Source organism: Lampetra planeri, chromosome 26 (genome assembly GCF_965212315.1).
Source record: "Lampetra planeri chromosome 26, kcLamPlan1.2.h2, whole genome shotgun sequence".
NCBI lineage: Eukaryota > Metazoa > Chordata > Hyperoartia > Petromyzontiformes > Petromyzontidae > Lampetra > Lampetra planeri.
In genome coordinates, this window is record NC_136132.1 from 8,470,394 (window position 1) to 8,498,250 (window position 27,857).

Sequence of the window (27,857 nt, forward strand, 5' to 3'; positions counted from 1 at the left end):
GTTATATATTTATTTGTAAAGCATTGACCTGTGCATCATTGCAATTAGCAAACTCTCGTTAGAATTGTCTTTGGTTCTTTCGGTAAAGTCACGTAGGTATAAAATAAAATAAATCACGCGTTAGAATGTCTGCTCCTGGGTGTAAGCTGTGCGCTCAACGTGTGCATGCGTCCGTGCACAGGTGTTTTTAACAGTCAAATAAATCTTCCAGTAGAATCTGGGCTCCCTTAATAGCTTGGCTCTGCAGCTTGCTCAAGTGCTGTGATTCGTAGTGTTAATTCACATGTCAATGGAATGCAACGTCACACAAAACATGAACTTAACATTTTTATTTATTTAAAGTGAACTTTATTCGTGGTACAAATAATTATCGTTGACAAAAAAACACAAGTAAAACTGCATAACACAAGACACCAATTAACATTTAACAGCAGTAATAACAAATCATTAATAATTTAAGCGTTTGAATGAACAGTGTAATCATCTCTTTTTTTAATGCCAGAGCTTACACCTTTCGTGTCTGCCAGGACAGCAATTGTGAGATTTCAACTTTTATTCGATAGAGGTGATAAAGTTTGTGGCAGAAGATGTGTTTGTATCACAAATGTGACTTCATTTTCTGGGTGATTTACAAATAATATTCGTGATCCAATCTGGACAAATATGATGATGAAAATTTATATAAAAATGCCACATAAACGCAATTACATCAATCACATCTCTCTACAGTTAGCACCACAAGGCAAGTGAGCACCATCTGCCAATAATAGCTTCCATCCGAAATGTAACCTCACAGTGTCAAACAGCTGAGTTTTTTCCTCCACAATTTTTAGTCTAAATACACAACCTAAAAAGCAAACAGCTCTCGTGTGCCTGTGCCTGATAGACCACATCTTTTAAAATCAGTCTCAGGCACTCTGTCATAGCGTGCTCGTGATGTCGCTGCATTTATATTAAAACATCGCTGTGAAATCAGTGACTTCACTGCAGTGCCAATTGATGGCCTGTAAATTAATGATTTTATATTAGTTTTTATTAAGGAAGCTTCAAACTCACATCAGGCAGCCAGGGATATACACAAAGAAAGCATCACCGAGTCTTTATGTCTGAGTATTATGAATGTATACCATAATGAAGAAACCCCGTGCATACGAGGGCACGCAAACTCCACACAGACCGGTTTGATACCTACTTTATGTGCTGCCCAATACAGGCAGCATCTGATTGCCATGAATGTGTAATGGCCAGTCGATTTATTTCACTTCACACAATACCTCAATCCAGGCCGGTGTACAGGTAATTGTGGGACCCAAGAGCAAACATTACACAAAGTGCCTAAGGAATGTTTCACCAGTGAAAACTCACAGAGGGGAGTCATCTGCGAAATTCCATTTTTTTTTACAAATTATTATTGAGTTGGAGGGTGTCAAGGAAGGGCAAGCCAAAGTGACACACATACAGTAGGAGAGAACACTCGAGTGGAGCCAAGTGTGGGGTAAAGACGGCTGCCACTTGGTTTTGTTCCAAGTCAAGTGTAAGCTCTTTGTGAGCATTAATGCATGGGTTTAATGTGAGCAACATCATTATCAGCAATTCTATTCACACTTCCAAAAGCCAGGTTTCCTGGGGGGCCTTATAGATTGGCTCCGGACAAAAGCAGTTACTTTTACTGTGATTTTTCCCCTATCATTCAAGTAAGAATACCTCCATGCTCATACGAGTGTGGGACCGTATTCATCTCCATGATGAAATTGTGCCAGTAGTGGAAATTCCACATTCCTATGACGGAAGCCAGTTTTATGAACAGTGGTTCAGTCGACCACGCCAGATTTAATATTGAAAGCACCCGATTGCGAGTTCAGTGATATAAAAACAGCACCACCTGGTGTAACATGAATGAAAGTTACTATACACAAGTGAGTGAAAACGTGGCTGGAGTTTTGAAGACCAAAATAAGCTTAATGAAGAGACTACAGCCGTTTAAAGTGATGCTGGGTGTTATTTCTCAGTCAGCCTTGGTCTTTCAAAACTGTAACATTTACTACAATAAAGTTCACCGCAATACCGGCACCAGATTTCGGTACAAATAAATTTCAATCATCGGAACAAAGATGCCAATTCCTGGGCTGTCCGGGTCAAATCTGAAATGGTGGCCACCATACTGGGGGCATGGATATCCATGGGTAGTTATTCCTGGCAGAAACAATGAATGTTACTGCATTTAACAACATCAACAGTCACTAGTAACCACAAGCGCCAGGTTGTAAATATGTGTAAGCACTGCGACACATACAACATGATTCGCAATTATGACAGTAAACATCAACAATTTTGTGAAGCTAAAAGACAAACACGAACATGAATTCACTCTCAATCACCAGTGCAAAATCACCAGATTTCATTGGCATAGCATAGTGTGCATCAGATTACACGCAAATCTTTAACGTCTAATGAATAAAAGAAACAACTTTACTCAATTTCATTTGCAATAAAAAAAATTGATTGCAATAATATATAAACTTATTGTAAAATTTCAAACAATGTCGCACGTAACAATGTACTTTATTTATCACCTTCAATTTGATGTTTTACATTTCAAAACGCGAGGTATTCAATAAATGTGTTTGGCATAAATATATAAGCATTAATCAGTATTGATAATCAGCTTTCTTTGATTGTTGTGCAATTCAAGCATATTCATTTTTAAATCCTTTACATTAAGTTCGCTTGCCTACTTACGACCGTGCAAATCTTTCGGTCGTTTTTTAACCCACTTGCCGTGATCCAATTGAGCTGACATTTTCCACACAGACTCATTGTGCGTGACAATTAATGTTCGTGAAAAAATTTTTCCAAAATTTTACACTTTTTAGGACAAAAATATTATATTTAATTACCAATTGCTTAATGGTGCAATGCAATCATCTGACCCATAGGTGGCAGCCATCTCAAGCCAGAGGACGAGAGGACTCTAGCCGCCACGCATATAAAGGATTTATAGTGAAAAACTTTGTTTTTACGGGTTATACTTGTTAATGATAAATGATCACAAATACAATTCAGTTTGATGTGTTTCTTTTGAAGATATTTGTATTAATTTGTGGGTCAGGTAACCTTGTTCTCTTGTGTGACCTTTTTAGGTCACGAACGGAAGTAGACCTCAGATAAACGAGTACACTTATCGACCTAGATTTAGAGATATACAGGGTGATTAAAAAATATTTGCCCCGATTTTAAATCGCTATATCTCTGCAACCACGAACCGCCCATGAATGAAACTCTTACCACTTGAAAGGGCGGGGCATAGAGAAGGCGGGGCATAGAGTTTCAAATGGTTACCGCTAGATGCCTCTCCCAGCGCACAAACAGCCCCTAGCCTCAGTCATTAGCAAGATGGTGACCCGCAACTCAAGGGGCGTTTTTCGTTCTGCAGTTCAGAAAAACTGAATCCGTAATTGCGGTGCAACGTGCGTTTCAACGGCGTTTTTGCATTGATCCGCCAATGTCAAAGAGCATGGTGGCACAAAAGACCGTGTTTTTGTGCCAGCATTAGCAACTAATCTGGATGACCTCAAAAACAGAATCACGGCAGCACTGACTTCAGTGGAAGAAGACACTTTGAAAGGCGTTTGGGATGAATTCAACTATCATCTCGATGTTGTCCGTACAGCAGGTGGAGGGCACATAGAGCATTTATAAAATGGTTAGGAAACTTAATAACTCATTAAACCGTTTGTAACTTTTTGTGAAATTGTAACATGTTGCCATCGTGAAATATACTGTTTTGAAATTGGGTCCATCTGTTTGAAACACCCTGTATATCATTCAGCAACATATCTAAATTAAAATTGTAACCTAGACCAATTTAATAAAACTCTTCACAATGACTAACTTTCTAAACAAAAGCGGTGTCCTAACATGGACCCTGATCCATAATTTGTCCTGAATTATGAGCCTTATCTGGTCAAATAAAACACATTTTAGTTTTTAGTTTACTTTAGAATAAAATCTCTGATATTTTTGAAACAGCCCAGTTGTTGTGCTGTAGCACCCAACACGTAATGAAAAGGAGCATCGCTTGGTTACCAATCTGTCGTTGAGTGTAACATGGCAATAACGGGTGTTGAACGGCAGAGTCATTGGTGCTTGAATGCTGTAAACCCACTGAGAAAGCCATTTAAAAATAAAACGCATGCAACTACATAATTTAATTGGCAAGTTTGTCATCACCAATATTTTGATTTACGACACAAACCAACTTAGTACATTCAATATTTAACATTTTACGTTGAGGCAAATGTTCAAGGTAAGGGGTGAGTGATGTCGATGTTATCGTACGGGTTAAACAGCAGGACTTTAGCAAAGTAACTAGAAAATAAATGTTGGACTTAATTTATCGGTACATGTGGAGAAGATGCTTAATATCTTCTGTTAGGATATGATAAGTACCATGGAAGTTCAGAATAGGAGATGACAGCAAAGCACTGTGTGAAGAGTAATATTTGGGGTAAAAGTGCAGGAAAGAGCTCAGGTAACCAAATGGATGCACTGAGGCCATTGATCAAACAGAAGATGGTGAGACGCTGTCACAGTGTCACAGGTCAGAGGTCGACAATGCAGAAGGAAAGAAGCAAAGATGAAGTGTGGTGACATCAGTGGCAACGGCGACGATGGCCTCTGACTCTTGAGCGTTCTCACGGAGCTCGTGCTTAGCTCCGCTGTGTGGGTGATGGCGAGTCACCATACGTCTCCTTGCCCAGAGTGTCCCACAGAATGCTCTGTAGGTGGGCATCCTCTCGGGTCTTGATCTTGAAGACTACATCCAGGTCGGTTTGGAGCTGTCTGCAATGGAAGGCAAGCCAGCCGTTACGCAAGAAGATTTGTTTATTGAGTTTAAATTTACTTCATTACGATTTTGTTTGGCCCTGTTACTCCATTCTGATGTTTCCGATGCAGTTTACTCAAGCCAATGATTTTTAAGGGCTATGCAGTGGCACACATGCACGTTTGAAGGAAGTGAGATGGTACCTTTGAGAAGTAACTTATGCATTTATGTGCACGGCTCTCAATTGGACACCCCAATGGCAGTCCCTACTAATTAGAAACAAATTTTATGGACTTTTTTTAATGCAGAACAAACACTAATTAAGATTTTTAACAATTAAATGTCACGCAATATTTTGTTATTGGAGGGCTTTGTTTTACGCATTTATTTCTGAATGCACCACTAAACATAATGTTTACGTGAATGATGGATCTCTATGAGACTTGTTTTAAATGTGGAGTGCAACACATAAGGTCACCACTGGGAGCTCAATGAAGGCAAAGTCTACCCGAGGACATCAGCACAGTGGCTGGAATAAAGCAAGTACCACCTGTGGCAGCGCACACACCTGTACTTCAGCGCTTTGGAGGAGGGGTTGGTGGGTGACGCACATTTAATAATGCGCCGTGAAACTAAAAAACACGCTCGGCAGTGAGATGGGCAGAATATAGCAGTGCAGCAAGTTGGATTTCGGCTTCTAACGTTATTGTCACCCCTACGCAATGCTAGGTTTAATCAAGGCAAATAATCATGTAAAAACAAATCTCCGGACTCACTGAGGCAGTCTTAGACAAGAGGCATTGCGATTGTTCGTTGTAATTCAGCCCAACACCGCAACCACCACCTGCCGCTGGAATGTTCAACTTCCACTTGCTCCTAGCTGCCAACGGTGATGACTGCTACCCCGCGCTCATAGGAGCGAGGAGGAGGTACTTTGGCTTGAGTTAGATGCGTTCTGTCCCACTGTTGCTTGTTTCACCATACACATCGCTCTGAAATTGTTTGTTCCTGTTCCTTGCTACTGCACCGTGGATCTCTCATGCTAAAATAGCTGGGTAACTGGCTAAATGGGACTGTCCGTCTAACAAATAAACAGGAAAGCCTCTGTGGATGGCGAGGCTCTTTCTCAGGAGGGTGTCTGTACCGTTCTTGGGCCGTGACCTCATCCAGGGCACATTGCCTCTGCTGCAGCAGAAACTGCAGCTTGCGGATCTTCTGTTCATACATCAGCCGCTTCTCTGCCGTGTCCCCCTCCTGCTGCTTCAGACTCTGGGAGAGCTTCTCCATGCTGACCAACATCTGCTTATTGGAGTCCTGCACAAAAACAGACACATGGCAAGTTTTGTAACAATTGCCTTTTACTTTTTTCCCCACCAAAGGGATGTTAATCAACACACATGAAAAGCGGTGATTTCAAGCGGCAGTGAGCGAGTGTGGGCCGGCTCTCACCTGTAACTTCTCTGGCTGTTCACCGTCATCGCTGCTCCTCTTGATCAATTCCTTCAGCGTCAATCGGTATTCATCAGCGATGGTCTTTGCCTGCCGAGAGAGCAAAGGGATTGCTCGGGTGAGGATCTGGTGTAGGGTAGAAGTGAGACTCGCGCTGAGTGAAAGTGTCGTCAGTGAAGGTGTTGACCATGACGACGAGGACATTCAATATAATACACTGAACTACGATGATACAAAGTAAAATATTGCGGCTCATCAGAATCAGAATCTTTATCAGAATCAGACCTGCATCTTTATTTAGACTCGAGGAATCCGATGAGCTATGAAGCTCTTTTTCACAGATGTCCAGTATGATGAGAAGGGAACGTGAATCCCAGACCAATTAGGTACCCCACTCCACCTTCTGCCAGGACTTGTATCTGGAGTTGAATTCCAAGCTCAAATTTCCCAACCTCTCTTAACCTTGCTTAATTCAGGACATGTGTTGACACATATTTATTACGAATTTGACAATGCTGTTTGTTGCTGGCTACTTGACATTTTGGGTCTTTGGGCCCATGCTCAGCGAACGTGTGAATAAAAAAAACCCGGTACATTCTGAAGAGTGAGACTTTTGAGGGATCGTGAGCGCGCGAGAGTAAAAACCATGCAACTCACGACTTACCAAGCGCTTGACTTTTGATTTTTCTCTCCGGGCATTCTTGGCCACACGAACCATGGCAGAGAGGTGCAGGGTGGCTGTCTCATCTACGTCACGCACTTCCTCCACTTGCTGAGTCAGCGTGTTCGCCGTCTGCTGCACAGACCTGCACAACGCAGATAAGCAGAAAGGGTTACAGTTATGTTTATTGTTGGGGACAAAAGGATACATTTCGATTTAAAGCTTTCGTGACTGCAGGGATTCATCTTATTGGTTCTTTCGGTAAAGTCACGTAGAAGGGAAATAATAAAATAATAAAAATAAACATAATAAAATAATTCTCACGACGTTTCGGCCACAACGCAAGCAGCCGTCCTCAGGTGAAGAACAGGTCTGTCGGAAAGACAGTGTCTAAATGAGCACCACCAGACTTGGCAGCGTATATTTAAGCTGGGTTGGAGGAGGAAGGGCACTTGACAAAGGAATTTGCATATCAAGAAGAATTTAGCATATTTATGGGAAATGCAGATATGGGATTAGTCACTACTTGTGGAATGCGTAGGAGGTGGAGGGGGGTTTCCGACAGACCTGTTCTTCTTCACCTGAGGACGGCTGCTTGCGTTGTGGCCGAAACGTCGTGAGAATTATTTTATTATGTTTTATTTTTATTATTTTATTATTTCCCTTCTACGTGACTTTACCGAAAGAACCAAGAAGACAAAAGGATACAGTTAAGGCAGGGATAGGGTGAATGTGGTGGTATGACCATTGCGGGTTTCAACCTGCACGAGGGTGTTGTCATAACCGGGTTGCCGGGACAAGGGCCAATTATAATACACAAGATGTTTGAATTTAAATACTCTGTAAAATAATGACGCTAAAGTCCATGGATTATCAGATTTCTTCATACTCACCAGGTGTTTACGTGGTAAATGTGCAGAAGGCACATCAACCAGGCACTCACAAGAAGTGGTTTCTTCCTCCAACCTTTGAGGCTCCATACCCTTAGCAGGGTCAGCTTCCCCCTTTTAACCACTTCTGCAAATTTGTGCCAACTGATGTCGATCCCACTTAGGACTTCATCTCTATTCTCGGCAATACATGTATTGCACACTGGCATGCACTGCACATTAGCCCCCTATGCAAGGTCACAGAGCCGTCACACCTCAAGTTCTTCTTGATCAGGTTGAGGTCATTGGTCAGCTCTTTATTGTCGGCAGACAGCTCGGCATTGTCCAGTGTCTGTCTGCGCGCCTCAGCCTGAGCCTCCACGAGCCGCTCCTTCAGCATCTGCTCGTCAGCCATGTGCCGGTCCACCTCCTCCTTGAGCTCTCTGTAACAAATTACAACCGCAGCTCACTCGAGCCCACCAGTGGGACAGCTCGACGCTAGTGGTGTAGTCACGGGGTGTCCGCGCGACGCGACCACCGCGGGGCTCCGCGCACGCTTGTAAGATGGGAGGTGCGGCATCGGTAATTGTCGACGTGCGATGCGCGCAGGTAGAGACGGCGCTGCCTACGCCCCCGTCGGTCTGTCCCGCTGTCCGCCCCCTCCTCGCGCCCGCCGCGTACCGCGTGAGGGAGGCGACCAGGTGCTCGTGCTCCTTCTTGCTGACGCGGCCGGCGAGTCGCTCGGTGAGCTGGGCCCGCAAGCGCCGCTCGCTCGCCAGATCCTGCTCCAGCGCATCCCTCTCGTCCTGCTTGGCCACCAAGAGCCGCGTCATCTCGCCCACTGGAGATCGCGCAAGCACAGCAGTTCGTCACGACAGGAAGGTCTGTATCACTGCATGGATCGCAGAGCCGGGATTTAAGATGGCAACCAGAAAACGTGTGCAAGGCTTGACAGAGTGGCAACCGAGGAATGGTAGGCGTCGGAGAAGGCGTCAGCGAAGGAGATTGGGAAATAAGATGAGTTCATGTGCAGGTGCTGGGTGAAATATGACATCGCAGGATCGTGAGAGGTGATGATGGAGGTCTCATGTGTACAGTATTGTATGCTACATGAATGTTTTAAATTCTATGCATTTACGTGGGAAAATATCAATCATATTTTACATTCAAAATACTTCCCGTTTAATGTTTTGGTTGATGTAGGGTAACATAAAACAAAAGGAGGGGGGTGGGGCGTCGTATTACGAATTGTGAACCAAACCCTCATCATCCCATTCTCCTTTGAGTTTGCGGATCGCAGATTTGCCGATTGCGGCTATCTGCAAGAACGTAACCCCCCCCCCCCCCCCCGCCGCCCCCCGTTGACGGACGAGGGGCTTGCTGCGTTTACTTGCGCTCTCGTGCTTGCGGCGCGTGTCCTCGCACGCCTCCCCGTGGGCTCTCCGCTGCAGGCCGAGCTGGTCGAGCAGCACCTTGTTCTCCTCCACCACCAGCTGGGCCTGCTCCCGCATGAGCCGCCTGTCACAGGGTCACAACCCGTCACAGCGGCGTGAAACTCACCGCCACCCGAGCCCTCGCGTGAGTTTCACTCCCGCCTCCCGAGACCCAATTTTGTCCAGGAAACAAATCGGCATTGTAAGCGATTAGGGTGTGTGGTGGTGTATATAGTTAAACATTATATAAACGCACAGGTGTCTTGGCAAAAAAAGTACTTTTAGTAACGTTTAAGTTCTGTGCAAAACTAGTTACTACTGGCCAAGACTAATTAGAGAATCGATCAAAATTGAGAGAAATAAAAATAATTTTAACCGTTCGGATAGTTACAGGCTTGGAAGCGATTTATCAAGTAATACAGTTAAACTGAATGCCTATACAGGTCACCATACGTCGATGGGGATGACGTGTGAGCAGGCAATAAGAGATACTGCTATTTCCGTGCACACAAACAACTTGGCGACCGTAGTTCGATTCCTACTCACGGCCCAGACCTGTGATGATTATCTGAACTGATGTTCGTAAGTCAAGGAATATCCTGTATACATAATTATGTATATATAAAAAAAAAGATTTGACCTGAAGAATAGAAGTTTTAAGTCAGCAACATTTATCCGATACTGTTATTGTAATTTTCTGGACAGGTGGCAAAGTGGTAGAGGCCTTGACCCACATTTGGAATCGTTGTGAATTCAAATTGTAGTCAGAAATTCAGCTCATCATCCTTCAGGGGTCACTAAGCCGAGTATCTAAGCGGGAAGACAAAACTGGTTCAGGATGAGCACCGGCCAGTGACCACTTGCTTAGGAAAAGCAGGCCGAGGTTCGGCTTGCTACCAGGGGGAGCTTGCTATTCCCTCCTCCTCCTCACCGCTCCTCAGCACGCTCCTCGCTCTCCGCCAGCAACTTCTGCTGCTTCAGCTGCAGCTCCTCGTTCTCGTCTGCCACTTTTTCCGTGCGCGTGCGCAGGGCCTGCAGCTCCTCCTGCAAGAATTGTCAGCCGGTGCAGCAACAGAAACACGACTGTGAGAGAGCAACTGGCGGCACACACACGAGCACTCAGGTGTTAAGACCCAGAGTGAACTACAAGTGATGTTAAGAACAATGAGCCAACCAAACTCCATCTCCCTTCTCCCTCCATGGTCTCCCTTTATAAGGTTGGACATGAATCCCTTATTAAGCGATTTCCTGCAAACAATATTATATTTACACCATTGGAACCTCCTTTGCCAGTAGCAAAATATGATAATTGTTTTTTTACCCTTTTATCTGGCAACAAAACTGACACCTTTTTTACAAGGAGTCATGTTTGCATCGACCACAATACCTGCGGTCGGAATGCAAACAAAAAACACAACTCTGATAATGTTATTATAATATTATTTTTATATTAAGCTGGGGTTCTTGTCTTGACATTGGATGATAGTCAGTATGACAGATAGGCTCTGAGCCTATGGGTCTCTCCTGTGACATGGCAGTTTGTATCAAAAAAGACTTCCCTTCATCCCAGCTATTTCATACGTTTCATCGACATATCAATGTCCTTTTGCATTAGAATGATATATGAATTCTGTCAAGTAATCTACGAGCTAGAATAGGGCTGCGGCCAATGAAGGGAGTCAAGATGAAGTGGGACCTTAATGAACTGTGCACCAGCCAAAAACGTGGCTTTTTGGTTGAGAAGCAGAGTGCACAGTTTGGGATGCTGTATTTGAGTGCTTGATTTGCAAAGAGGTGTAATAGTAACAACTGTTATTGTGCTGTAACCATTGCCAAAGTGCTGTATAGTTTGGGACTCGGAGTAAGATCTCAGGTTGGAGGATTAAGTCCAATGTGAGATGAGCATAATGCGGACTAGTGCTTCCCAAAATAAGGCAAGCTTCTGCTGGAACCGCAAAAATATATCCACAATGTGGACTTATAACATTTCATACACGGAAACCACCACAAATATCTAACGTTCAAGGGAAACCTTAAACAACCTAACACAGAGTTAAAATGGTTAAATATTAATTTGAACAAAAATATTAAATGAGGCTGAACACGTAGGTGAAGCTAAACATTTGGTAAATATTTTTTTTTAATTGCCATTCCACAAAATGCAATGTTGTTGTACTTAGCTACTTAATGTGACTGCCATCTCAAGATGCTGTGAGTCGGGGAGGTTTACATGACAGAGAGAAGGGGGCCACGATGTATTGTGAATGAAGTAGAAGACATTTGATGGTGAGAGACAGGAGGTGATAATCAGAGAAGGGGAATGTCTGCACTAAAACAGGGACACAAAGTTGGCAGTGCAGACCATAAGAGTGGAGTTTCATCAGCCAGAGGGGCAGCAGAGGAGAAAGAGTGAACGCCCACTGAAGGATATCGACAAAAGTTATTGGGCCCTGGAGCAGAGGGTATGCAATGGGTAGCCAAGTGAGCTGAGAGAGAAGAAGTTGACAGGAATGAGCAAAATGCAGGATTTTTAATTGAGCCTTTTAATTGTGGTCAGTCAGCACTTTACCTTGAAGAGGCAAATTATGTCTTCCTTCTCTTGAAGGACAATGTCATACTCCAGGATGAGAGGAGACAGCATCCTCACATCCACCTATACACACAAAGCCCAAGTACATTGGCAAATAAATAAAAAATCACTTAACCTGTCCTATGTACATGTGTAAATCATTCTGCTGCCAATTCATGGCAGAATTGTAGCCAAATTGGTGGAATTTATGGAAATGTGTCCGTTTATCATGTTAATAGCTCCCATTCCCTCAAAATACAGGGGGGTCATGTTAATTTACAACTGTAGGTCTGGACTCTGTTATAGATTAAGAAAATAAGTAACTAGGCAGAAGGATTACCAGCCAGGGAGGGATTGGTCCTTTGAAGCGCAGAACATTTGGCGTCTTATTCTGTGAAATGAAAGGGCACCATTGCATTATAGGTGACAACACAGCAACAACGATGATTAGAATTCTAATTATTGAAAGATTGCAACATTTGTGATCTGTAATAATTATACAACTATGAAAGTATGTTTTGCCATTCCACTTATAAATTGAGAACCAAAAATAGTATAAGAATGAACGATATACCTAAGAGCAGCAAAACATCCCTATAAACATTCTAATTTGTTTTATTTGAGAACGCACGGCTTGACCTGGAGAGAAAGAACATTTCATGCAGTGTTTGGATTGTTGTGTTTGCTCAATAAAGACACTTATTGATGGATGGATGTATTACACTATATTTCATATAATCATTCTGTCAACTTAGAATATCAATAATTAAAATATCTACTGAAAGATATGTATTTTCATCATCGACATCACCACACACTTATTGATGCAATGCGAGGTGTTTGTCAATCGTTCAGCTTTGAGCCGGGGAACCCAAAGTGGCGCAAGGACGAGGCCCTGCGTACACGGGCGCCTTGCTGTGTACACGGCCACGGTGGAGGGATCGCACGCGAGGCGCTGCCAGAGCAAATACATTCATATTGACCGCAGTTTATGAAAGGCAATGTATACAAGATAAACACGAGTACACTATCTATTCTGTTTGCTAGATGTTAGTCATACAGCAGCACATTATTAGATTAGCCCAGCAAGTCAAAGGGTCTCCATGCCCAAATAAGTGTGTGGACGTTTTATGGCCAGCGATGGAAATTCCAGACTGGCAAATGAGCCAAAGGGTCACCTCTTCTCTCGTGAGAGGACGGAACGTGGCCTGGTAGCGGCTCAACACCACGTTCAGCCTGTGCACCATCTCGTTCAGGGAGACCACCTCCTCCTGGGCATGGTCATTCGACTCCTCGTCTGCCGACGGCATATCCATAGGCATGCTGTTAGTGCCAAGCACGCGTGTGGGAATCGGCAAAGGAACAAGCAGGTCTCCTTGCTCAGGCAAGCACGCCTATAGAGCACCAACAACCGCCATTCGCCACCAAGTGGCGGTGATGTCACCATGGTGCCTGTGCCAGGCCAGGTGCACTTCGAGGCCACATGAAGTGTCGAAGGCTCGCTGCTGGCAGGTCACAGGACAGACCCAACTGCCATGGGTTGACTGACTGAGATGACTGGCAGATGCACCACCTGTGCCCCCTACTGTGTCAACTTGCTGCATTTTAACCGCCCGGCGCTCCGTTCGTTGTTGTGAGCATTGCTCTTCTGCCCTCCTTTATTGCTGGAAGGCGAGTGCCTCCAACTGCCCAGAAGCGTCCTTCACGAGCCTCCTCCATAGGAGACATACCCTCAAGCATCCGATACCTGTTGTACACAAACTGCACGCCCTTCTCAGTTCAAGTCCAAAAGAGTACTTGATCATATCAACCCAGTGCGAATGACCCACGCCTGTGCAGATCCCCACTCAAGCCGTGAGCAATCGAGCGAGACGCACAATGTGCAGGACTGCCAGTCCTGAGCACAGAAAGTAGGTAGGGTAGCCCAGCCTGTATGAAGGTGAGATGCACAAGCTATTGCGCCTCCGGTGGCTAATAATTGGTTCTGAAAAATTCTGGTGATCAATTACAAGTTGCCCCTTTTAAGTATATTTTAGACAATCAAAACAAGGGAATATTTCAGGAACTGCAATGGCAACGGAGTACGAAACAGTCAATAATAAATCCACTTGTATCATTAACAAGCAATGGTTGAAACACTGATATATAGAGTAGGTTTTTATATATCTTAGGACTCATTGAGTCTCAAGATTAATTATTTATCATGAGGATCCTAGATTTGGATTCTTGCTCAATGTCCCTTCTATAAAATCATATTGAAGCTGTGGCTATGGTTCAATAAGCATTGGGCAGTGCTCCTCCTGAATGGTAAACATTCCACATACATATGGGGCTGGTTTCCCTATGGGACAAATGCTGTTGATGCCCCAGAAAGTTATACTTATTTTATCGACTGCAGGATGATGATGGGCTGAATCAACCTTCAAATGGGATTTAAACTCACAAATTGCAAGCGGGAATCAAGCACGCTCGATCAATTGATAAAAGGCATTTGATGCATAACAAAATAATCAAAAACATACAGACATTCATCGTGGGTCTCCCCATGCTCTATCAGTACAGCAAAGCAGGGGGACTGGTTCAGGTATCATTCGCCACTAAAATTAGCCGTGGCCAAAAATCTAACTCATGTTGTCAATTCAGTAAAGTCACGTAGGTAAAAAATAAATAAATTTAAAACAACTAAATTTCGATTTAAAGCTTTCGTGACTGCAGGGATTCATCTTCTTGGTTTTTTCGGTAAAGTCACAATTCTTTGTTTCATTTTCAAAAATGAAACAAAGAATTGTTTCATTTTATTATGTTTTATTTTTATTATTTTATTACTTCCCTTCTACGTGACTTTACCGAAAAAACCAAGAAGAAGGTTAAAACAACTAAATAAAATCACGACGTTTCGGAGGCAACACAAGCTTCCGTCTTCAGGTGGAACCGTTACAGCCAAAATCACTGTCGTAAGTGATTACAGCCAAAATCACTGTCGTAAGTGATCACTTACGACAGTGATTTTGGCTGTAACGGTTCCACCTGAAGACGGAAGCTTGTGTTGCCTCCGAAACGTCGTGATTTAATTTAGTTGTTTTTCATTTATTTCTTTTTTACCTACGTGACTTTTCCGAAAAAGCCAAAGAGTATGAATCCTTTCAGTCACAAAAACTTCAAATCTAAAATCATGTTGTCAAGTTTATAGCACAGTGTACTAACCCACTGCGCCACCTCTCCCCTGATCAACAACGAGCATAGCATTCAGGACTTGTGTTATGGTGTGTGTTGCTGCCATTGCGATGAAGTCAAAAGCTTATTACCGACTCCTCTTCCTGCAACCCTTCTGTTCCCCTTCATCTGTTCACGCAGGGCATGTAGTTCCTCCTGCAAACAGATGGCTCGAATCATTCACAGAGAATGAGGTGGCCGAATGGGGAATAGTCTTGGAAGAAGAAGAACTTTGTGTTGGAAGAGACTGTCATTTAACAAAATGTCTCTCTGTTATAAAAGTGTGTTGTTATTTGACATATCTATAAGGTGCATCAGTGGCATCCGATGAGCACAGAACACACTGAACATGGTTGAAGAAGTTCACCAAGAATCAGTTTCGAGCAATGAGCCCAGTGAATAATTAACAAATACCCTGCCTTTGTATTATATATTGCACTGTTTAAAATATACACCGTTGGATACGTAATAAATAGCATACGTAACAAATAACTTTTTATTTTATATATGTTGCACTTGTTTGAATATATTGTACATTATAATATGTAAACCCAATTTACAGGTCTTATCTTATAAATAGTCAGTGAACTAAGCTCTAAATGTTTTCCAATTGTCATATTTGCATCACAAAATGCACAATATTTACACGTACCCATCGGGCTATAGCAAACATCAGATTTTCAGAAGATTGTCCATAAAGTGTACATATCAGCTGTACCTCGTAATTGTGTATCATCTCTTCCTTCTGCTGAAGCTCCTTGTCATACTCCAGCAGAAGAGGGGGCATGTGCTGCACGTCCACCTGCACAGGACAGATGCTCGAGCCAAGGAAACTCGTTGTAGCATAAAACGTGGGCCTAACCGGCTGAAGAAGACTCCAGCTAGGACCAGGCCTACACCAACCCCTCTTTAACCTCTCCCACCTGTTCTCCTAGCTAGCACCATAACTACTACACTATAAATTCCCACATATGGTATAAGCCACTTCGATGACCTATCATGTGTGGCCGGGTTACCTGTGCAAAAGAGATAATGGCTCAGTGGGTTTTACCTGGTAAATAAAATACGGGAGTTTATTCATGCTTTAGCTGAGGTACCTTTTCAGCTGATAATTTGGGGAGACGTTCCAATTTCTCCACGCACCAACAATGCGGCAAATCGCCACAGGTGATTTATTTTGGCAACATGTGAATATGACCCAAACTATCTCAAGTACAAGCTATGAAAATAAGTCCTAACAACCTGCTGTTAGCCTCATTCTGACACTTCATGTCCTAATGACCTAATCTATATGAAGTATTCACGCAGAGACACATAAGTGTGTGGAGGCAGGGTTGGTGTCATAGAATTGCACTTTTTCCAAGTCATCAATTCAGCACTTTTAGGGGTAAACGAGTCGGTGCTTACTTTTACTATCGTTCTTATTTAAATTTTAATGTTTTTACCCCTGCTTCAAGATGATATGTGATACATTGATGCTAGGTTTTTAAGAAGTTCGCAGTACAGCATTTCTCTTTTCCGATTCATGACACAAGCTGACAGTTCTTTGGATAAACAAAAACGTGGATAATTTGAATTTCAGCCTCTTATCCACAATATAAAAAAATTGTTTGCAATTATCAATAAAACCCATCAGAAATCACCACATAAGCACAAAGACACGACCCAAAAAGTAGCTATAGTTGAAAAAAGAAGGCAGTTTTCCATCTCGGTGGCAGACTCATTGGTACAACACTGCACTGCAAAACAACCAATGCACCTTTCGGCTTGAAAAAGATGATAGGCTGTATGACTTCCGTTTAGAATGGAACCGTCTTGAAGCCAGGTGTGTGAGAAACAACGAATAAGGCCCAGAGGATTACCAGCCATGGAGGGAGGGGCCCTTTGAAGCATAATCCATTTGCCTTCTTCTTCCTCTGTGGGATTAAAGGAAAAGGAGTCAACTTATGTCCCTGTGATGAATCACAGCAGGAAAGCTCAAAGTGTAGCATGCCCTACGGTCCTGAGCAGGTGGACACAATTCCACATTCCTAGCTAAGCAAATAGCTGAGAAACATGCTTCCCAGCATGCACACGTGTTTCCCTATCATGGAATCATCAAGTTATTTTGCATATATTTAACGGAATGGCCAGGACAATTGTGTACACCTGGAAGAATCATGAACCTCCATTATTGTCCGTGTGAACTAACACATTATTTCAGTCGCGCATCCGTAGAACATTTAAGCTACAGTAACTTGAATAAGCAAGGGAGTGGTGGCGCAGTGGTTAGTGTACCCTGATACGAAATCGACAACCTGAGTTCAATTCCTGGCTAACATCAGTGGTGAGTGATTTCTGCACCAGTCCTGGGCTCCACATCCATTCACCAACCTGCATTGACAAATGTAGTGAGGTATGGTCAAACAACCCCCATGACTGAGACAGAGTGGGAAGGCCTTCATCCAACAGTGAACAAAGGCTGTACGTTATCCCTACTCTCATTCACTTAAATAAAATGGGATTATGGTCTCCGTCCATTTAAATTCCCAATCAGCGTCACTCCCAAATAAAATGTAATGCTTCTTCAAACAAACTTCCTCTGTGAGCTATAAAAAAACATTTCCCGTTCTCAGTGCCACCCATCCTTCCTCTTTTCCTCCGCCACAATTTTCCATTTTAAACCGCCATATCTCTTGCCGCCGTTATGAAATTGAACATTATCTAGTCCATTAGCACACATTTTGTGAACGCCGGATGTGCAGGTCAGTATAGTGTTTTATTTTTTCATTGATGGTGCCTGATTCCGGCGGCCTTTTAATGATGAGACACCACTGGGTTAGTAGTTATTTTAGCGACCACCTGCTCAGTCAATTTCACCTGATATCTGAGTTGATGATCTTAGAATTGAGTGAAGCACTTTCCTGGGTAAGCATTTCGTGTTGTTTTTAGAAGTTAATAGTGAACGTTGTTATAATGAGCATGCCAGTGACTTTCTAGGATTCATACAAAAATACAATTTCAGATTTTCAGCAATCATTTTCCTGTGTGAATGGTAAATATACTTAGCTTCACCTAATAAAAGATATTATCATAAAATATATTCAAATCACGTGTTTCTCACGTGGTCGCAAAAGATGTGAAAATTTTGAGAGTGTTTCTAGAAAATGATTACACGTACACATTACCATAGTTAAATTAGAAGACCCATTAATACATAAATACACATTCATTCATTTTTACCTACATATCTCCAACATCAACATTCATAAGTGTAAAGTACCTTCACCAAGGCTCTGCATGTCCACTGTTTGTGCACAAATAAAAAAAGCCAACAACCCACAATGTGTGGGGGTCACACAGTATCAGTCATAATTGACCCTCGAATTGACCTAAGTCTTTTCTACATTCAGGAAAATGTAGCCGAGATGTTCAGAAAAAAATCTAACGTGAGCACTTCCTCCTGGTAGTAAGCATGTACAGTAAAACCTTGGATTGCGAGCATAATTCGTTCCAGAAACGTGCTTGTAATCCAAAGCACTCGTATATCAAAGCACTCGTATATCAGTTGTGATCACGTGACGCTCGGCAGACAAAGCGTATACACGTACTACTCGTATTGCAAGACCTCGCTCGTTTATCAAATTAATATTTATTTAAAAATTTTGCTCGTCTTGCAAAACACTCGCAGACCAAGTTACTCGCAATCAAAGGTTTTACTATACATACACAAGGGGGGGGGGGAGGTTACCTCTTCTTTTGTCAGAGGGCGGAAGGTGGCCTGGTAGCGACTGAGCAGCACGTTCAGCCTGTGCACCATCCCCTTCAGAGTGGCCACGTCGTCTGGGACAGAGCCACTGAGCGCATCGGCTGGTGACCGCAGGCAAACAGACACGTGGTCAGCGTCTGACGAAAAAACATGGAAACCTACAGAGGAGTGTGAGGTTTCACCACTCAGATGTCCTCTACAGCTTTAATATCACGGAGGCTCAAGGAACTCTAGGCCCAATGTGTTTCAGTTTCATTTATTTGGTATAGCCCTGTGAGCCATTCGGCTATTGAATCGGGTGCAACCGCAACAAACAAAAAACTAAAACATGAACAAGAAAACATTTTAAAGTGACTATGCGCAAACAGAAAAATCCAGGAAAAAACTGCAAAGTCTTCCAGAAAAAAAGCACCATACACCAACGCTGTGCAAAAATCCCAGTGGGATGCAAGCCAAACAACAACAACAACAACCACAAGACAACTTAGATTAAAGCCATCAATTCTAACTCCGTACTACAATAAACAAACATGGCCAAACCAAAAAAACTTTTCTAAATCAAATGTGAAGATAGCAACGTCAGAAAATAAGTTCTGAGAGTGGCAAGTGGTCCACATGGATAAACAGTTGTCAACCTTCGATTGCAAATCATAACTGTGTGGGTAGAGGTGGGCAATGAGCTGTAGAGTTTAGCAGCACACACATGGAGGATGAGGCATGTATGCCCATGATACAAATCACACCAATGCCATTTGCAACACACTAAACCAAGGTGGTCCAATAGCCCCCACAATCCACATTGGCACAGGGAGGCTCCCATCCAGTGGTGAATGAACACAGAGCCGTAAATGTCAATGTACAGATGTTGAGGTGTAGGTTTGTGCCACAAACACATGCCTGCATGTTTTGTTAAGTCCTCTTAAATGTGCCCACGTTGTGAGTGAGCTGCTGCTCTTTGCTTTTACCTGGACGTTCCCCATCCCTTGGTGTGTTCGCAGTCACCTGAGGATCATTCAAAAAATATCAAGATTACTCACAACACACACACAGCTGAGCTACCGTTATAGTTTCACGTGATCATGTCCCAACTTCGATCGCAACCCCGAGTTTAACTGACATTAATATATGCACGGGGCCTGAGTCGTTACAGCAAATTCTTGAATGTTAAATTGCAGCAGCATATCACACCTTTGGATTCATTTCGGGCTGACGCTCTGTTACAGGAAGAGAAACATTAAAAAAATTAATACACAAACACAAATGATTGCATGCGTACTCTTAAACGAATGAAACAGATTATGCGCTTAACCTCAAAGTGTTTCTACGTGAGCACTGAGCTGTGCTCATCTTTGCTGATGATCCTAAGACAGTCGTGGAATTCCTCATTACCATGGCAAGAGCCGGTCTCCATCGGACACTGTTGACTTAGCCATAACGTGGTACTCATTTGATCTATCCTTGAGATATGGTGGGCTGAGCTGATGTCTGAGAGAGATATTTTAATTTGCAACCTTTAAACTGCGAGTCATATACTACAACCATCGGTCACCTTGGCAGGCTATGCCCATTAACTAACACCATGTAAATGTATCACAAAGCCACCAAGAACAACACCAAGTATGGTTGTGTTGGTGTACGACCTTACTCTTTTTAGGTTTCTGTGCCTGCTGAGTGTTTGAATGCCCTTCACTTGAAATGGCTTCTGTCACTTCTGCAACCTCAGCCTGCAAGCAGCAACAGAGCAATTGAAGAAATCAGACTGAATAACGAGATTATACATATGTAAGCACAATAGAGCTGGACTTAAAGCTTTCGTGACTACAGGAATTCATTTTCTTTGGGTTTTTCGGTAAAGTCACGTAGATAGGTTCAAATTAATAAAAAATAAAATCAATTACGACGTTTCGATCACAACACAAACGATCGTCATCCTCCTTTTTATTAATTTGAACCTATCTACGTGACATTACCGAAAGATCCAAAGAACACAATAGAGCTACCATTATAGTTTCACCTTCATAAGGGCTCATCAGCAAGTCATACCTAGCTATAGATTGCTATGGATGTTGAGAATGGTACAGGGAAACTAAAAGATTAAAACTTTTTTTTCTTTCTTTGTGCCATTTTTGGTTAATATCACTAAAGTGTGGACCAACTTTAATAAGTCATGAATTCACTAAAATTGCCTTAAAAAAGGTTAAAGAGAGAATCTAGGGCCCAGGATTGGTTCAGATATCACTCGTCACTGATGACACCTGTGGATGGGAGTCAAACAAAAGGTGGCCAGTCCATAGCGCAGTGCACCAACCGTTGCACCACTGCTCCCTCTGCTAAGAATCTCCTCTATCGTGGAGACTCAAACTTTAATAAACTAAATAAATAGATGGTATGTGTAACACCAGTTCACAAAGGTGAGCTTCTGTACAACAGGAATTGGACCGATGTTGTTGAAATTACGCATTCCCAGAAGGCCATGTGGCTGATGAGATGTGTAAAATGTCGAGGGACAGATATGCGAAGGTGTTGTCTGCTTCTTTATCAATGTATAGTTTGTGTTTTCCTTTAATAAGGCTTTCTCTAATCTTGTGAAGGAATTAATGCTCAGACGTGCTGATCGTTGGCACGTACATGCTTATTCTTGTTCGGCTGGGCGTACATCTCTGACAAATCCTGGCGGATGGCTGAGCTCTCTCCCAGGTTGCCTTGTGAGTCGGGGTCTGGAGACATCGTCTCTGCGCGAGACTCCACTGCTGTTGTAACACAAATGTAAAAGGGCACATTCTCGTGAATCAAATGATGCCTCTGGGCACAATGACTCCAAAGACGCACATCTGCAATTTGCCTTCTTGCACTATCCTGAAGAGAAGACGTCAAACCCGAGGCATAAGTACAATTCTAAATTATTAAATTGCGATGCCTTGTAAGGGTATATCATTAGTTCTGTTTATCATCAGTTCAACCAGATTTTTACTACAAAAATCAGATTGACTTGGGATACTTTGACTGAGCCCACGTGACTCAAACAACATGAGGTTATGTCCTGATTAGCAGATGGTTTTTTTATGTAAATTACTACATGAGTTACAACATGACTTGCAAATCGAGCGGTACTTTTTGATCACTGTGGAACATTAAAATTAATGGCAGCTGCAGAGGTCCTTAATTAATTTATGAATACATATTTATTTTACCATTGTGAAGTTTTATGATATGACTATTGAGTTAATGAACTGTAATTGTCAGTATTATCTTGGTTTAGAACAGGATTTTGTATATGATCCGAGCAATGTGATCGAATCAGCAACCTCTGGATTGCAAGTCCCGACTGAACATCTGTGAAAAAGAGCTTCATAGCTCATCGGATTCCTCCACCCAGACAGATCCCGACCAGAGCATGTACGTGTCACATTTAAGTTAGTAGTTTTGGTGATCATGTACAAAACGTGTTTTGTGCTGAAGTACCTTGACTTCTGGACGACTCCTCGCCATCAGAAAGTGGAACTTCAACTCCGTCCAGGTATCTTTGGAAAATATGAAAAGAGCAGACATGGTATCAAAGTGGACATTTTGATATGCCTGTTTATGGGAATGAAAACTATGGAAATTTGTTACATTTGCATTTAAAATGATTGAAAATGTCTGTAAACAATCAATACAAGTGTGATTACGTGCTTTGGTCTAAAAACCGTGGTTTGAAAGTATAGCTTTAAAAAAGGCTACTCAACAAGAGTCTGGCTCTCCAATGTGTGCTTGCGTTGTATCACATGTTGTTCAGCATAATGTTCGACGTTTCCCTCCACTTGCTGGAAGCTTCTTCAGAAACTGGAGGTTCCATGAAACCGAATTTTACGTTTCGCTCTCAGGAACTATTCAGTCCCTAAAGAAGGTCCCAGCATGTGGAGTGAAACGTCGGACATCACGCCGGGCAACACGTGCTCCAACCCTAATTCAGAAGGGCAACAAACTTACTGGCCAGTAGGGCCGTACGGCTCCACGATGCTGTACGTGTCCGAGAAGGACCAGGAGCGAGGCCGTTGACTTTGCAGATTCGCCAGGGGCATGCCCACGACACGGCCCGTCATCGATGACACAAACACGGCCGCTGCCAGGGCAGAGCTGGGATACACACACGGCCATGCAGGTTAACAGTTGGCGATGGATGGCCCATCTTCTGCTGAATGGTGGTGGTGACAAAACCACCGTGATAAATGCTCTGAAATAGGCCACTGCTTAAAATATTGTTCCGGTAAAAAAAAAAAGAATACGTTCATATAATTATGCATGCATTTAACAGTTGATTGATAAATTAATACAGATTTTCATTCTATAATGTATTCTTCGTGATATGTAAGAATAAATGTAAATGCGGATGTTAGGATAACAAAAACGTAGACCTCATATCAGTGTTGCGGTGAATATTGTTACATAGCTAATATATTTAGCATGTGCTTAATGAAGAAAAAGCAAAATTGTCCAGTTATCTGTATGCATATTACTCATTTGGTATTTAGTACAGAATATTGTGTGCTCACATTACTAATGGGGCACACACCATAAGATATTTTATTACATTTAGGAAACACTAGATTTTATTTAAATACACATTTTGTGCAGTGCTTATTACAATTGAAACAGATTGTTTAGTGATGAAATGGATACATGTTTATCAGAATGTCAATTTGTTGTGTTTAATTGAACTGCATGTGCACTCCTGAACAAGCAAAGATTGTGCCAGTGCATTATGGCTAAATGTTTTGTTAACCATAAAAGTGTGCACACATTAGGAATTCATATCAGCCTGATCTATTCGAGTGAGCCTTCCAGAAGATTTTTCCACACCCAGCACACCATATCAAGTATATGGCTGTGGCTACTTAGAGGCCACCGTGGTTCTGTCTAAATGTCCACTCTAGAAAATATTCAATGTGAAATGAAGCCCTGGCACATCCCATATTCTGCTGCATGAACCACCATGAATGTGCGGTTACTAAATGCCATCAAGAAGTGCCCTGCTCGTGTGCCCTCAATGCTGGCCATGTTGTACTGGGGTTTGCGGCGAAGGATGTTTTCCGGGACGCGCGGCGACGGGGAGATGGGCACGGCCGGGAGAGGAGCCAGCGTGAGTGCTGGACCAAGCCCAGCACAGACATGTTTCTGGAAGTAACAGAAGGAATCATCATTGTCAGCCATGTTCAACGCATTGCTGGATAAAGACCTCCCAAAGCCGTCATGGATATATTACGTTTCTCGAAGTAACAGAAGGAATACGACGCCTGCCTTTGACTCATCATGTCACTGTATTGCCTATGGCCCAATCACCCAGAATAATCCCGATCTCATTAAATTTCAGAAGCGAAGCAGGGTTGAGCTTAGATGGTCCTTCGACAGGTGACCACCATGCATAGAACAGGTGTTGTTGTTAGGCTGTTGCAGGACTCCACTGTCAGCATTCACCATTGTTGGACTGTACTATGCTCATAATCAACGATTTTTGGGTTTAGATCGCGTTATTTATAAATGTGTCGTAACCCTCCACCACCCGACACGGCCAATCAGTAAAAAAAGTGTCACGTTGACAAAAGACAAATAGTTCACTGCTTTAGCCCACCGGTGTGTTGAAGCGTGAAACCACAACATTTACAATTTGAGTACGACGTTTCGCTGGTAATTGCATCCAGCATCATCGGGCAATTCGCCAGAATGGTGAGGCTCTGCTGTGTCTCCCGTTCTTATATAGAGCAGCAGCAGGGTGACGTCATCATTAACTCATTAACTCATCAGGTGCAAAGATTTGAGGGGGGGGTTATTGTAATTATATACTTGATTAGTAATAAGGCTATTGTTACGATGCGAGTTGTAGATTAGTAATCATTTGGAATGTGTTCTATTGTGATTATGCTACATTAATAATCAGTTAGTGCTTGTTTCCCTTATAAGGAATTGTAATGCATCTTATTTAATAATACGCTTCCAGGCCGCACTAAGCCTGTAGCTGTCTGAGCGATTAAAGTTATTTCTGTTTCTCTCAATCTCAATGGATTCTCTAATTAGTCTTTGCCAGTAGTAACTAGTTTTACACAACACTTCAACGTTGTCAAAATCAATTGAGTGTCCCTGTTGACAAGCATGTTCTGCCACTGCCGACAGTTGTGTTTGCGATAGTTTAATATTTCTCTGGTGTTCTTTTAGTCTTACACTAACGTTACGCCCTGTCTGTCCAATATAGCATCTGCCACATACACAATTAATCCGATATACACCTTCTGTTGATAATTTAGGTAATTCGTCTTTAGTGCACGTTACTAATTGTTGAATTTTGTGTACTGTACCAAATCTTACTGTAATGTTTTGCTTTTGCAAAACACGGGCTAATTTGTCAGTTACTCCTGAGATAAATGGTATTTTTATTGTTTTAATAATCTGATCGCTTTCAGCAGTGTTGCTTTGCGATCGTGATTTGGCATTTAGTGCTCTGTTAATTTGAGCATTATTGTAGCCATTCTGTCTTAGTGCTTCTTTAACATGTTTAATCTCTCTCACTAGAGATTAAACATGTTAAAGAAGCACTAAGACAGAATGGCTACAATAATGCTCAAATTAACAGAGCACTAAATGCCAAATCACGATCGCAAAGCAACACTGCTGAAAGCGATCAGATTATTAAAACAATAAAAATACCATTTATCTCAGGAGTAACTGACAAATTAGCCCGTGTTTTGCAAAAGCAAAACATTACAGTAAGATTTGGTACAGTACACAAAATTCAACAATTAGTAACGTGCACTAAAGACGAATTACCTAAATTATCAACAGAAGGTGTATATCGGATTAATTGTGTATGTGGCAGATGCTATATTGGACAGACAGGGCGTAACGTTAGTGTAAGACTAAAAGAACACCAGAGAAATATTAAACTATCGCAAACACAACTGTCGGCAGTGGCAGAACATGCTTGTCAACAGGGACACTCAATTGATTTTGACAACGTTGAAGTGTTGTGTAAAACTAGTTACTACTGGCAAAGACTAATTAGAGAATCCATTGAGATTGAGAGAAACAGAAATAACTTTAATCGCTCAGACAGCTACAGGCTTAGTGCGGCCTGGAAGCGTATTATTAAATAAGATGCATTACAATTCCTTATAAGGGAAACAAGCACTAACTGATTATTAATGTAGCATAATCACAATAGAACACATTCCAAATGATTACTAATCTACAACTCGCATCGTAACAATAGCCTTATTACTAATCAAGTATATAATTACAATAACCCCCCCCTCAAATCTTTGCACCTGATGAGTTAATGAGTTAATGATGACGTCACCCTGCTGCTGCTCTATATAAGAACGGGAGACACAGCAGAGCCTCACCATTCTGGCGAATTGCCCGATGATGCTGGATGCAATTACCAGCGAAACGTCGTACTCAAATTGTAAATGTTGTGGTTTCACGCTTCAACACACCGGTGGGCTAAAGCAGTGAACTATTTGTCTTTTGTCAACGTGACACTTTTTTTACTGATTGGCCGTGTCGGGTGGTGGAGGGTTACGACACATTTATAAATAACGCGATCTAAACCCAAAAATCGTTGATTATGAACAATATTGGTCGCGAAAGCCTACGTGTTAAACTGTACTATGCTCCCTGTCTACCCCAACACCAACGACACGCACAGTGTGGGTAAATACTCATCCAGCAGTGGATTGACAAAAGGGCTGTAGATGTACACACGTGTATCACTGTACTCAAGTGACATATGGGTGAGGCATGTGCGCAGTGGTGGAGCAGCACATGACAGGTTACCAAGGCGGGCACTTGAGTGACACCCAGAGGTTGGCTTCCACGGAGAAGACTTAAAGACAGATGCCATGGTGAGATAGATGGTGCAAGAGCAGACCTTGGATGATGGGTAAATGTTTTAAACCCACGAGACAACCTTGAAGAAAGCGATGCTGGGACGTGGTGGCATCATTTTGTGTGTACTCAGCAATACCTTTCTCAACTTTGTTCACCGAGTGTTTTCCAATAGCCTTATTCGAAACGGTAGGTTTCCACCAAGATCGTCAGTGAAGTGTAAAGAGGGCTAAGGGGCCGTCCATAAATGACGTCACGCGATTTTGGACGATTTTTGACCCCCCCCCTCAAATATGACGTCACAAAGCTCTGCCCCCCCCCCAAAAAAAAAAAAACATGCTTCAAATCCAATGATGCTTCAACTCGCTTTAAACTATTGTCATTGTAGTGCGTATTTAATGTGCCGCTGCACTCTGATGTTGTAGGAGAAAATATTTATAAAAAAGTATATTTAATGAAGTAGAACGTGTTGTCTATATTTATTAAAAGTTACGCATTTTGATGTGACGTCACAATTCTCACCCCCCCCCCCCCCTCGTCACACATCGTCACAAATGTCTGACCCCCCCAGATGCGTGACGTCATTTATGGACGGCCCCAAAGGCTTGGGTATATTCATCCTGAAGGATGTTAGTACAGTACTACAGTACGGTATAACATCAACTATGGTGCAAACGAACGAGGTTAAAGGACCGTGGGCTCTCAGACTTCGGTTTAACCGCTCAAATTATAGACAACATTTTCCCACGACTGAAAAGCGTGATTAGCTGACTAATTAAAGGCACTGTTGTTCCTACACTGCGATAAAAGAACGTCACGTACACAAATGACAGTACCTCAACGCTCAATATCTCATCATCGTTGACGCACATTCCACATTTCGACAAGGGACGAGTCAGAACTTCCACGGGACAACACACTGCTGGTTTCGCACAAGTTTGTTTGTTTTCTCCAACCGAATGAAATGAAAGTAAACGCAGCGCGAACGTTTATTTCGCGGCGAATGTGTAAACAACAACAACGACGACACGACGGGCGATAAACAACGCATTTACAACCGCACGCGACTTACAAACTCCCACTTGCTTTTGCCTTTGGAGAACATTGCGAGCGTCTCACGCCGAGACGGACGCGAAGCGAACGAGTCGCGTCGTCGTCTCGCTGCGAACGAAACGCGACGAACGAACGAATGAATGAAGTCGTCGCCCCGTGACGACCGTACCTGGTTGCCAT

The 27,857-nt window shown here is 42.6% G+C and overlaps 1 protein-coding gene across 1 annotated transcript; it reads right to left on the reverse strand.

Annotated features, from left to right (window-relative positions):
* Positions 1-1,017: 1,017 nt before the first annotated feature.
* On the reverse strand, positions 1,018-27,857 carry LOC144727658 (centrosomal protein of 89 kDa-like). Its single transcript, XM_078606636.1, is given in 24 exon segments — positions 1,018-4,842; positions 5,970-6,139; positions 6,275-6,364; positions 6,939-7,080; positions 8,080-8,247; positions 8,486-8,645; positions 9,195-9,322; positions 10,169-10,281; positions 11,807-11,890; positions 12,147-12,197; positions 12,985-13,103; positions 15,112-15,175; positions 15,738-15,821; positions 16,882-16,935; positions 18,750-18,868; positions 19,733-19,769; positions 19,956-19,981; positions 20,413-20,491; positions 21,396-21,517; positions 22,230-22,288; positions 22,737-22,883; positions 23,812-23,921; positions 27,697-27,746; positions 27,749-27,857. Coding segments are annotated over 24 exon segments (2,418 nt in total). The 3' UTR covers positions 1,018-4,709.